This window comes from Numida meleagris, chromosome 1 (assembly GCF_002078875.1).
Source record: "Numida meleagris isolate 19003 breed g44 Domestic line chromosome 1, NumMel1.0, whole genome shotgun sequence".
Classification (NCBI taxonomy): Eukaryota; Metazoa; Chordata; class Aves; order Galliformes; family Numididae; genus Numida; species Numida meleagris.
Genome location: NC_034409.1, coordinates 159,288,831 through 159,302,578, shown reverse-complemented (window position 1 = coordinate 159,302,578; position 13,748 = coordinate 159,288,831). Strand labels below are relative to the sequence as shown.

The 13,748-nt window shown below is 43.2% G+C and overlaps 1 protein-coding gene across 1 annotated transcript in view; it reads right to left on the bottom strand.

The window, feature by feature from the left end:
* The window catches only part of LOC110402288, a 10,693-nt gene continuing 9,382 nt past the window's right edge, over window positions 12,438–13,748 (bottom strand). Inside the window, 2 exon segments of the mRNA XM_021404247.1 lie at window positions 12,438–13,043; window positions 13,045–13,575. Coding sequence (XP_021259922.1) covers window positions 12,438–13,043; window positions 13,045–13,575 — 1,137 coding nt within the window.

The following is a 13,748-nucleotide window of genomic DNA, read 5'->3' as shown; positions in this document are numbered from 1 at the left end:
ATTCCCAATGACTCATCTTGATAGGTTTTAAGCCTGGACAATGGGGCTCATGGCTCAACTGGGGCAACCCAGGGAGGAGCCCAAACAAGGTGTTTGCTCCCCAGGTGTCTTTAATTTAGGATCCTGTGTGCCATTCTGCCCCCATGGCTTGCAGAGGTGGGCCTTTTATGAGTAGATAGCTGTCCTGTGATGACTGGCTTGTGAGTCCCATTGTGTCATGTGTACATACAAACTGTACAAAGGCTACTTTTTTAGAAAGCTGAATGACAATTTGGCTGTTTGACATTAGGTAATACTAACATATGGCAGCTACTATCTATACACTATGGTAAAAAATGTAGCTATCTATGTCCTTAGCGACTGTGGAGATTGTCAGCTTTATCGTTAAAGGGATCCTATTTCTTCTCACATCAGTTAATGCTCTTTTTTTACTACAACAAATAATAACAAATTATGTTGTTACAGCATCTGCCTATCTGGGAAAAACTTAAGAAAAGACTAAATCTTGCTCAAAATAGTACTGCTCATCCATTTTACTTTGTCCATCAAATACAACTCCAATATGAATTCTAGGATATGAGATATGGCAAGAAAAATAAAAAAAAAAAACTATAAAGTTACCATTTTACACATGAACTAGTTTTACTCAAATTTTATCTGTAAGCTTCTATTGAAAATTCTACTGTAGAAGAAAAAATAAAAATACAAATCAATGCTGCCATATAGAACAATATTCGGTATTGATCTACAGAAGTCTGACTAGTATCTTCCTGTTATTTTCACTTTTTTTTCCCGCCTCTCCATTTTCTCCACACCTTGACCAGTCTTACTTCTTGTCTGTCTCACTGTATTTAGATTTTCTAATATACTGAGTGACACATTTATTACTTTTTTTTTTCTGAAGGAATTCTGATCTCTCACATATTAGATTAGGATTTTCATTTATTTATTTTTGCCAAAAGAAGCTACTCAAATTTGGCAACTCTGATGCCAAAGTCTCAGAAGGATAATAGGTTCATGTTGACCTGACAGAAAGAAATCTAAATAGTATTTGGCTGTTGTATAGTAGCTGCTGAGTCACGGCCTGAACCACTTATTGAGCACCTGGGGAAAGGACCTGGTCAGTCCTGGGAGCACAGGTGAAGGCAATTCACTGTGTGACTGGAAGGGGTGAAGCCTGGCTCCACCTCTCTTAGACTTCATTTAAGGGCTGATTGCCACTGTGGAGTGTTCTCTTTCTGGTGATCTCTCCTTTGTGGAGTTTTTCTCTGTGAGCCTCGATCTTTGGAGAAGCATGAGCAGTTCTTTTTCCTTCCCTTATAACACCTTTCTATTGTGTAAATCTCTCTGTTATTACATTTCTTTTATCATCTTTCCATTGTGTTGATCTTTCTGATTGTTACAGCTGTACTAGCAACTCTCCTGATATAACAGGGAAGAACATTTTCTGTATCTTAGCTTCTTATCACATGACACTAGCAAATTTAAAATACATTAATAGTATTTTTTCTCCCAGCAGGCTGCTGGAACACTCTGGTAGCTCTGATGCAATATTTACTAGGAAGCAATTTCCAGGCAGTCTATAATATTTTTAACATTAATCATCTGAGAAAAGAAAAACTTTTTTCTCCTCTTTTCTTTCTTTTTCCTAATGACATACCAGTTCCTTGAAATTAAGTAAACACACAAAAGTCATGTATAACTATACAGTATTTGTGGTTCATATTTCCCAATTTTCATAAACATTATCCCTGAGATAGTTCTTTCCTAATTTGCCAGGGGACCACAGTAAGTGTGTGTAATTATACGAATGTATTTAGTAAGAAAACAAAAGCACGTAAGTAAGGGCAGAATATTGCTTGCTAATATTCAGTCTGACCAAGCTTTCGTATCTCAGATTTATGTTTCAATTTCACATTTAATTATATTATCTGTTGCCGTGTGAAGGCAACCTTCTGTATTCACCCTTGCACGCTGAGACCAAAACCCTGGTCCGGGCCAATCACTGTGTATATTCACCAGTATGGTGAACAGCAAAATGGCATTTATTGTATCTTTACAGCATCTTATATAGCCTTGTTAACCTTATCTATGTCCACTAACAGAGCAGGGGAGGTCCTGCCACGTCACATCCCGAATGCCTCGCTTTTCGCCTACTACAACTATCTGTACCTGATTTATTTTAATTTGACTTTGGAAGGAAAGAAGTTGTATTTTCCTAAATAGTATAACAGTCTGTCTTGTGACTCTGTGATCAGATGTATAATATGAGCAAGCTACATTAACTGAACTAGTTACAGTCTAGGAATGATTTTGACATATTTGTCTGAGTACTAATCTGGAAACTGGTAACAAATAATATTTTTTTGAGAGTTAATCAAGACTGCTGCTTTCTGAAAGTGTTAAATAAGACCAAAAAAAATTTGGTTGTTTATTTGATAAGGTGCAATTAACAGGAGAATTAGAATGATAACATAATTAATAACCTAATTTGTTTGATCTGACGATTTTCATTTTGTGGATCCTTTTTCCATGATTGCATTTTTTTAGGTAGAAAACATTAAATAGGTGAGTGCCACCTCTGTTTTAAGAGATGAAGCTAAGGTGAATGAATTGTCACATTCATTGGAATGAGAAAATTCCAGTGTCTATAAAGAGATACCTACCTAGTAAAGATCTTTTTCCTATAACCTTCAAAGTGATTGTCAAGTCCATTGTCTTCAGGACAATTATTTTTACTTGTACAGTTTTTGTGGCAGTCTTTGCTTGAAAACAAAGTTTCACTAGTAAGGAGCCTGTATGTAATGAGCCAGTGCTTGTGGGAGGGGCTTGTGCTAGTGGGGGAAGCAGTAGAGGAAAACTTCAGATTTCTTCTGGAAGTTTGAGAGAGGGCCCCTCTAGAAAGGTAGTGTGCCAGAAAGCCCAGCTGAAGTGCCTTCACACTAATGCACGCAGCATGGGAAATAAGCAGGTGGAACTGGAAACCGTGATGTGCTTGGAAAATTGTGATCTGCTTGCTATCATGGAAACGTGGTGGGATGAATCCCACAACTGGAATACTCTGATTGAGGGCTACAGCCTCTTCAGAAGGGATAGACAGGGCAGGAAGGGAGGGGGAATTGCCATCTATGTTAGGAATTGGATAGATTGTGAAGAGCTGTGTCTGAGTAACAGCCACGACCAGGTTGAGAGCTTATGGGTTAAAATTAGGGATCGGTCCAGTAAGGGAGATCTAGTGGTTGGGGTCTGTTACAGGCCAACTGATCAGGGGGAGCCTGTTGATGAGGCCTTCTTGCTCCAGCTGCAGGAGGTGTCACGTTCGCGGGCTCTTGTCCTGATGGGGGATTTCAACCACCCAGATATCTGCTGGGATAGCAGCACGGCAGGCGGCAGACAATCCAGGAGATTCCTGGAGTCTGTTGAGGATAACTTCCTGGTTCAGGTATTAGATGGACCGACACGAGGTGAAGCCTTACTGGACCTGGTGCTCACCAATGTGGAGGAGAGCATTAGAGGGGTTAAGATTGGAGGCAGCCTGAGCTGTAGTGATCATGCCCTGGTGGAGTTTGTGATCTGGAGGAATGAAGGCCTGGCAAAGAGTAAAGTCAGGACCCTGAACTTCAGGAGAGCAAAATTCCGGCTGCTCAAGGAACTGTTGGGTGGGATCCCCTGGGAAACTGTCCTTAAGGGCAGAGGAACAGAGCAGAGCTTGCAGCTCTTTAAGGACACCCTCCTGAGAGTGCAAGAGCTCTCTATCTCCCAGCAAAAGAAGTCGACCAGAGGAGGCGGGTGACCGGCATGGCTGAGCAAGGACCTGCAGCTTCAACTGAGGGAAAAGAGAGAAATGTATGTGAAGTGGAAGTAGGGTTGTGTCACCTGGGAGGAATGTAGGGCTGTTGTCCGCATGTGTAGAGATAGGATCAGGAAAGCCAAGGTGCAGTGAGGCGGGTAAAAGAGGTTGGGGGGGATGTGTGCTGATCAGCACGGTGAACAAAAGGAAGGGCATCCGGTTTTGCAATCACAGTAAGGCACGTGCTTGCTTACGTAATGCCTCGTGCTAGGCGGGTTAAAGGGGGGGGGTGGGCACGAGGGCGCGTGACTCGGGTGCGATCAGGCATGCGCAGCGGCTATACAGTTATAAAAGACAGCACGAACATTCCAGAAAATGAGAGCTGACTCCACAGCATCTATAATTGTCTCTCTCCCTGGAATGGGATCCCAGTTCTTTAGGGTCTATTAATTGTTGTGCCGCGACAGCGTAGATTGAGCTGAACTTGGCTAGGGATGTGAAAAAGAACATGAAGGGGTTCTACAGGTACATAGGCAGGAGGAGACAGGTTAAGGACAGTGTTCCCCCTCTGATAAATGAGGATGGAGAAGTGTCTTCCTCAGACATGGAAAAAGCTGAGGTGCTCAATAAGTGTTTTGCCTCAGTCTTCACTGGTGGTCAGACTCTCCATGTCTGTCAGGACCCTGAACTTCGAGGTGTGGGTGAGAGGAGCAGATTCTATCCCACTGTAACAGTGGAACAAGTCCAAGACCTCCTCATGAAACTGAATGTATGGAAGTCCATGGGGCCGGATGTTATCCATCCTAGGGTTCTGAGGGAGATAGCTGATGCGGTTGCCGAGCCACCCTCCATCATATTTGAAAAATCATGGCTGTCTGGTGAAGTCCCTGGTGACTGGAGAAAGGGAAACTTGACTCCCATTTTTAAGAAAGGGAGAAAGGAAGACCAAGGGACCAAGGCCAGTGAGCCTCACATCTGTGCCTGGGAAGATCATGGAGTAGATCATACTAGAAGACATGTCAAGGCACATAGGTGACAAGGAGGTGATCCGAGACAGCCAGTATGGCTTCACCAAGGGCAGATCTTGCCTGACCAATCTGGTGGCCTTCTACAATGAGGTGACGGCATTGGTGGATGGGAGAAGGGCGATGGATGTCATCTGCCTGGACTTCTCCAAAGCCTTTGACAGGGTCCCTCACCACATCCTTCTCTCCAAATTGGAGAGGTATGGATTTGAAGGATGGACTATTTGGTGGATGAGGAACTGGTTGGCTGGTTGCAGCCAAAGGGTTGTGATTAATGGTTTTATATCAGGGTGGAGGTCGGTCACGAGTGGTGTCCCCCAAGGCTCAGTCTTGGGACCGGTGCTCTTCAACATCTTTATCAGTGACACAGATGATGGAATCGAGTGCACCCTCAGCAAGTTTGCAGATGACATCAAGTTGGGAGGGAGTGTTAATCTGCCGGAGGGTAGAAAGGCACTATAGAGGGACCTGGATAGACTGCATCGATGGGCCAAGGCAAACCATATGGGTTTCAACAGGGCCAAGTGTTGGGTCCTGCACTTTGGTCACAACGACCCCAGGCAACCCTACAGGCTTGGGGAGGAGTGGCTAGAAATCTGCCTGACGGAAAGGGATCTTGGTGTGCTGATGGACAGTCGGCTGAATATGAGCCAGCAGTGTGCCCAGGTGGCCAAGAAGGCCAATGGCATCCTGGCTTGTCTCAGGAATGGTGTGGTGAGCAGGACTAGGGAAGTCATCCTGCCTCTGTACTCGGCAATGGTGAGGCCTCACCTCGAGTACTGTGTTCAGTTTTGGGCGCCCCAGTACAGAAAGGACATGGAGGTGCTGGAGCAGGTCCAAAGAAGGGCAACCAGGATGGTGAAGAGCTTGGAGAATATGCCCTATGAGGAGCGACTAAAGGAACTGGGGTTGTTTAGTCTGGGGCAGAGGAGACTGAGGGGAGACCTCATTGCTCTGTTCAAATACCTGAAAGGTGATTGCAGTGAGAGCGGGGTTGGTCTCTTCTCAGTGGTGACAGGTGACAGGACAAGGGGAAATGGCCTCAAGTTGCGCCAGGGGAGGTTTAGGTTGGATATCAGGAAAAACTTATTTACAGAAAGGGTTGTTAAGCACTGGAACAGGCTCCCCAGGGAGGTGTTTGAGTCACCTTCCCTGAATGTGTTTAAAAACCATTCGGATGTGGTGCCCTGGGACATGATTTAGCGGTGGGTTGTTAGAGCAGTATGGTTAGGTTGCGGTTGGACTTGATGATCTTGAAGGTCCTTTACAACCTGAGCAATTCTATGATTCTGTGAAAAGGCCAACTATGTTCTGGGCTGCATTAAAAGAGCAGTGGCCAGCAGGGAGAGGGAGGTGGTGGTGCCCCTCTGCTCGGCTCTTGTGAGGCCCCATCTGGAGTACTGCATCCAGGCCTGGGGGTCCCAGCGCAAGAAAGACATAGAGCTCTTGGAAAGAGTTCAGAAGAGGGCGACTAAGATGATCAGAGGGCTGGAGCACCTCTCCTATGAGGAAAGGTTGAGGGAACTGGGCTTGTTTAGCTTGGAGAAGAGAAGGCTCTGGGGAGACCTCATTGTGGCCTTCCAATACTTGAAGGGAGTGTATAAACGGGAGGGGGAACGATTGTTCACAAGGGTGGATAGCAATAGGACAAGGAGGAATGGTTTTAAGCTGAGACAGGGGAGATGTAGGTTAGATATTAAAAGGAAGTTTTTCACTTGGAGGGTGGTGACGCACTGGATCAGGTTGCCCAGGGGGGTTGTGGATGTCCCTTTCCTGGAGGTGTTCAAGTCCAGGCTGGACACGGCTCTGGGCAGCCTGGTCTAGTGGTTGGCGACCCTGCACTTAGCAGGGGGGTTGAAACTCGATGATCTTTGAGGTCCTTTTCAACCCAGGCCATTCTATGATTCTATGAAAGTGAGGATTTAATTTCTATACATTGTTAGTAAATACCAGTTTAAGTGTGTGAGCCACAATTCACAATCTGAAGAACTTGAATGAAAAGGCTTAACCAAGAAGTGTTTCTCTGAAGGGAGAGGAGGAGAAACAGGAAACAAAATAAACACATAAACTAATTATGTGTTCTTCAAAGCACAGCAATAATATATTGAAGTCCTCCCCACACGTTTCTTGGTGAAAGAAATGATAAAACAGCAGTATATTATGCACTTCTGCTTTTCTCATTTCTGTTTTCTAAGACCTACGCTTGTTAAGACTGCTTAATGGAGCTACAGATGATACCAAATAGCTGTTTCTGCCTTGTAAGAACACTATAGAGTACACTTGTTCAGCAAATATCTTTCTTGATTCTTCTTCTGTTGGACACATTCTTAGTTGCTTTTCTCTGCTAAGGTGTCAGCCATCTCACTCCTTAGCAGGTGAACCATACTACTGAAGACTATACACATCTGAAGACTGTTATGTTAAGGATATTTCTAAGAACATGTTGCTTTGAAGATCTTTTTATTTTGTCCTCCTGTACCTCTAGACTACTAGCAACTATATCTTTAGAATGAACAGATTAGCTCAGGCATTTTTTAATGTAACTAATTTTTCCAAATTTTAATTTACGTTTTTAACAACAGACCTTACTCAGCTTTATGATACAACTACTTCCAAACAATAGTTCCCCAAAACAGATTACATGTGACATGTGCTTTAAATATGTTGCAACCTGGGCCACTGTTTAAATGTATTTATTCTTTACTGAGTCCTTGGAAGGCAGCTCCCTTTTTTGTGCTTTCATTAATGATTACATTCATGTTAGGACTACTCACATGTCAGTTTGCTTATACAAATATTCCACAGGTGTCTTGAAAAACAGAGAAAGAATAACTCTACTTAATAGACCTTAACAGCTGTGTTACCTTATAGAAAGGAAATTAAGGAAATTAAAATGTATAAAGTCAACATAATCATAGTGGATCATTAGTTACTCAAGGATTTCATCATGTTCTGATACAGAATGGAAGTTTAAATTCAGAATTATTTATGTACATAAAAGGAAATTACAAGATCTTGTTTGGAACTCATTAATTACAATTTATTTTTTTTTTAATGCAATGTACTTTGGAAAATTAGGTCACCTTCTTGAATGGAGGTCTTTCTAAACTGGAGCCTTGGAAAGAGAATTTCTTTGTTATCTGCAGCACAGGAATGCACGTAAACAAGCATCTAAAATTTCCCTTCCAGGAAAAGACATAGTAAATAATAAGAGCAGAGCTTGAAAGAGAGGTTACTATGGCTACACCCGAGCTACTGAGACATGAGTGTTTTCAGGATCCCAGGTTCACAAACATATACCACATCATGGCGATAAACTGGAAAATAATATTCTCCTAATACTTTAGTTTCCATAGGAAGGCTGCTAAGGAGCCTTTCTCACTGTCTAGAAAGATCTTATGCTGTGAAAGCACCAGGAGAAAAAAGATTAATGTCTAGTTTATAAATATATTACCTTCTGCCAGCACAAGTCATTAAGCAAGCCAAACCGCTCTAGTGAAGTTTTTGCTTCATTTTACTCAGTCAAATTCAGTCCACTTTTTTACTTTGCCATCTACTTTGCGGTGTGTAGCACAAATCTCAGAGAATATCAGCACCTATGGCATTCACTACAGGGTCTATCTGCCTTGCCAAACTCCTGAAAGATACATATGCATCTGTTTAAAAAACAAACAAACAAACAAACAAAAAAAACCAAACAAGTCTGTGATATTTCAATAGAAAAGCTGATTAAAATAGAACATGTTTGTATGTGAACCCCCTGCATTCACTTGCAGTACATAGTTATTTGCGGAAAGTTTAAAATATGTATCCTTTCATCAAGAAATGGTTTTAAATGGAAAAATTCAATAGAAGAAATTAAATCTGAATTTTACCATCTTCAAATTTTTCAAAATATCTGTTCATTGTTATGTTGTTTTTTTAATCACTGAATAATATGAGTAATGCTAATGACAACTTAGTCAAATATGTACAATGACTTGTTTGTGTGTGATACAAGGACGTGAGAGTAGTTAATGGAGGGTAACAGGACTTGTGAGTATCACTGTCAGTGATAGTCATGTTAGGTGACTGGGAACAGCATATATGCGGAGATGCATGTGATCTGAGAAGAACCACAAATGACTTTGAAATATCTGCTATATCACAAATGTTCTGTTCACAATTGTTAGAGAATCTTGTTTCAGAGCAACAAATGTCAAGACGAGTTATTTAAAAAAAAATCAGTGGCAAAGATCTTGTAAGTTTTTTTAAATTAAAAGTTCATTTTTTTCTACAATCTACAGAAGTCTTCCAAAGCAGCTTCTGTCAAATAAATGGTCAATATAATAAAACAAAAATTATCTGATTATAATCCCTTCGTTGTAGGGAAAGAGGGCACAAACACATAAGCAAATACAAATGCAAATATGGTTATTTTGTTCAGCATTTTTCTATTCTATCACGATACATCTTAAGAATTATAGAACAATTAATTTATAAGGAAAGTGAAGCAAACTCTGTCTTCTGATGTGCTGGAAACAGAATTTGCTAAAACGGTTTTATTGAAAAAATCTTATGGCAGTCTTCGATGACTCTACAGACTACTGGGATTTCTTTATTTTCTTTGTATTGTGCTGTCATCAGTGCTATGTTGTACTCTAAACAAGCTAATGAATATAACATACTCAAAATTGAAAAAAAATCCTGTAGAGACAAACATGACAGTTATAATATGTAAATGTTATTTATAAAATAACCTTTTATCTTATGATCTACTGTTCTACGGTATGTGTTGTCCTGGACTTGTTATAACTTTCTTTGTTTTCTCTAAGAGTTCAGTTAAAATAGAGTAAAGTAAGAACAGAATAAAACATAAAATCTTTCAAGATAAGTTTATTAGAACTCTTTTCTGTAATTACTTGCCCTGTGTTTCTATGGCAAGGTTTTCACAGCAGGGAGGCTGAAGGGATGGACATTGTGGGAAGAGTCCACACACTACCCCTGTGTTGAACAGAAGCACTTGCAGACGGCTCAAAAAGGGAGCTGTGACTGGCCAAGATTAAGCCAAAGATAAATGCTTGTTGCATCTCTGTGATGGCATATTTGAAAATGTAAAAAGTCTGCTTTACCACCATGGAAAAGAGTGAGAAAATGTTGATGGAAGCAACCCTGGTGACATCAAGGTCAGTGCAGAAGGAGGGCAAAAATTTCTTCAGGCATAAAGCAGAATTTTCCCTTCAGTCTGTGCAGAGGCCCATGGTGGAACAGGCTGTCCCCTACTGGCCATGGCAACACATGGAACAGATCCCCACGGTGCAGCCATGGAGATCCATGGTGCAGCAGTGGATGAGGCCTGAAAGAGGCCACAGGTCATGGAGAGCCTCCACAGGAGCAGCCCCAAGGTGGAGCTGCAGACTGTGAAGAGGGTGGGGCAGGAGAGCTGGGGAATCTGTCACCTGTGGGGGCCACTGCTGAAGCAGTTTGCTTCTGAAGGATAGACCCTGTGATACAGACCTGTGTTGGAGCAGTGCTTGAAAAGCTGCAGCCTGTGGAAATTCGCAGAGGATCAAGTTCAGGAAAGAAGACATCCCATGGGATGGGTTCCGTGCTGGAGTGAGGGTGAAGGAGTGGCAGATATAAAGCATTATGGACTGACTGCAACCCTCATTCTCCATTCCCCTGCACCACTCAGAGATAAGAGGGGGAAGAAGGTTTATGCAGGAAAAGGTGGGTTTAGTTAACTTTTAGTTCTCACTATTCTAGTCTGTTACAAAGAGGAAATAAATTACATTATTTCTCATGCTGGTAACTGGTGAGTGCTCTCCCTGTCCTTATACTCAGCCCATGAGGATTTTTTTCATTGTATTTTCTTCTCTTGTCCTGCAGAGGAGGGGAGATGAGAGAACAATATGAGGGAGCTTAGCTGCATTTCAATGTTAAGCCTGCATGTGTTCAAGGACAGGTTAGATGGGTCCCTGGGCAATCTGATCTAGTGGGTGGCATCTCTGCCCATGGCACGGGCTTGATGCTAAATGATCTTGAAGGTCCCTTCTAAACCAAGTAATTCTATGATTATTCTGTGATTCTATGAAACCATTACAGAACTGAATACTTTTTAAGTCTTAAAAGAAGTTGCAGAATATTGTTGAAATAAGATACAGATGTCTTGCTCCAATTACCAGAGTGAGATGGGAGATTCTTTGATATATCTGAGGTCATATCTTCTACCTTGACTTCTGCAAGGACTTTAACATTGTCCAACATCACATCCTGTTACCGAACTCCGGCGACCCTTTTCGTATTACCCTTGCACGCAGAGAACCAAAACCCGGTCCTGGCCAGCTTACTGCACAAAACACATCAATATGATGAACAGCAAAATGGTGTTTATTGGTAAAAGTTACAGAACTATATAGTATTTCTTATCCTTTACTAGACTGTTCCAGAAGCTCACGCGGGCTCCTGGCCAATCATATTGAATCTCCTGCTTCTGACCTCTTACTTCCGAAAGGCCATATACAGGGTAGTTATACACCTTGTTATGGAAACAAAGAAGTACAGCCTCCCCGTCTTACGACACAGGTTCAAGTAAAGTAGGTCAGCCAATAGCAAGCAAATGGGGAAGGGCCTTCCACGTTACAGCCCGAGTGCTCCATTATTCCCCTAATACACAACAACATCCTTATCTTTAAATTAGAGAGACTGATCTGAAGAAGTAGAGCACAATGTATTTGCACAACTTGTCCTTAGAAATAGCTGGTGTGAAAAAGTAGAAATAGCATATATTTGCTGATTACTCAACACAAGATATTCTGTTCGTGAACTGCACCCTGTTTGCAAGGACTAACACCTAGTCCCCGACCATCCTGACACGTGCACACACCAATATGGTGAGCGGTAAAATGGCGTTTATTGCATCGTTACAAAGTCTTATATCAATGTATCCTTCCTTATCTCCCTTATCTCTTTGTTCGCTTCGTCTACGCCCACAAGCTCTGGGCAGGGGAGGTGTCCTAGTGCGTCCCAGCCCGTACCTTCGGTTGCTGCCTACTACAATTTCTCCCTCCCCATGCCCAAAAAAGTCATGACACCCATTACAGCGCGCATGCGAGTTCCCCAGACCCTTTCTAATCTATTCCCCAACTACATCTTCTACTGCTTAAACTATAATATTTGCACATTATATAAGTGCGCATTTCATTTTATCTGTCCTATGGTTTACTACAAGTGTTCTCGTAGCCTATGGTATTCCATGCGCTGATCAAAAGCTTGCTCCATCATTCTCTGTAAGCACTGTTGCAAGCATCCCATTAAGCATGGCAAGCAAAACACAATACAAATAAACACTAAGAGTACTACACCAACTACTTTGAGTATCTGGATGACCCACGGTCCAAGTCCGCCAAACAGGTTCTTCAGCCAGTCGCCAAACGGATCATTGTCAACCGTTATCTTCTGAGTATGTTCTCTCATCCATGTCAGCTTCTGGTGTATTGACTCACTGTGATCTGATAAGTTGAAGCAACACATACCTTCCACGTCCTGACATCCGTGGCCCTGAGCCAGCAAGAGGAAGTCTATTGCGGCTCTGTTTTGTAACACCGCATGTCTGATGTTGTCCACATCCATGAGCAGTTTGCTCAATAACTCTGTAGTGGCATTAGCCTGCTCATAATTTCTTCCCATGCTGCCGCCATCTCAGGGATGAATTCCCTGGGTTCATTGGGGTCTGATCCTCTTAACTGGTCATAGAAGGGTTTCATCACCTGAGGGGGAATGCCCAGAGCGTTTCTTACCCACTGGATAGCCCCGACCAACTTCTGAACGTCCCATAGGGTCTTGATCTGGGGCAAGATTTTAAGGCCTGTCGGCCGGACCATATCAGGGCCGAACAGATGGCCTAGATATTCCACGGGCAAGCCGTGTTGTATCTTTTCTCGTGAAATAGTGAACCCTGCTGCAGTAAGCGCGCTAAGCACCCGAATTTCTAGTGCCTCCAGGATTAGATCCGTAGGGGCTGCTAGCAGGAGATCATCCATGTAGTGCAGTATCTGACAGGCAGGGAATTGACCTCTCAACGGCTCTAGGATCCTGCCGACCACAAGCTGGCAGATGGTGGGGGAACATGCCATTCCTTGCGGCAAAATGCACCACTGATACCTATCAGTGTGGCTTTGATTACTGGGAGCTGGCACGGTAAAGGCAAATGCTTCTCGGTCTTGCTCCGCCAAAGGGATTGAGAAAAAAACAATCCTTAAGATCTATGACCACTAGAGGCCAATTTCTGGGCACAGCGGAGAGCACAGGACCTCCTTGTTGCACTGGGCCAAAAGGTATTAACTGGGAATTCACTGCGTGTAAATCATGTAGGAGACGGAAGGCTCCTGAGCGTTTCTTGATTACAAACACCGGGGTGTTCCATCGGCTAAGGGAGGGTTCTATATGCCCTAGCCAAAGTTCCTGAGTAACTAGCTGTTGAAGCGCGGCAAGCTTTCCTTGGGTTAGGGGCCACTGATCCACCCAAACAGGGTGCGCGTCCTGTCTCCATTGCAGTGGAATCGCATACACGATGGACAGCTGGTGGACAGTAGCCCTAACTATAAATTTGTGATCCGTGTGCCAATTGCTGTCAAATAATCTCGACCTAGCAAAGTTCTCGGAATCTCTGCGACCAGTGGGACGAGCAGGGCTGGCTTTTCCAAAGTCCCATCGCGGGCAACTGCAACGATCTCTACCTTTGCTAGGGATTTCCACGCTGTTATAACTCCACCCACCCCTCTGATCATTTGAAGTGGGCCTGTTGGCCAATCCTCTGGCCAATCTGACTTAGAGATGACTGTCACATCCGCCCCTGAATCAACGAGCGCAATAAAGAAGGTCGACCGGGGCCCAGTATAGCTGGGGGGAAACCCAAGGTAGGACGCCGTGACCTTTATGAGGGGCTTATCTTT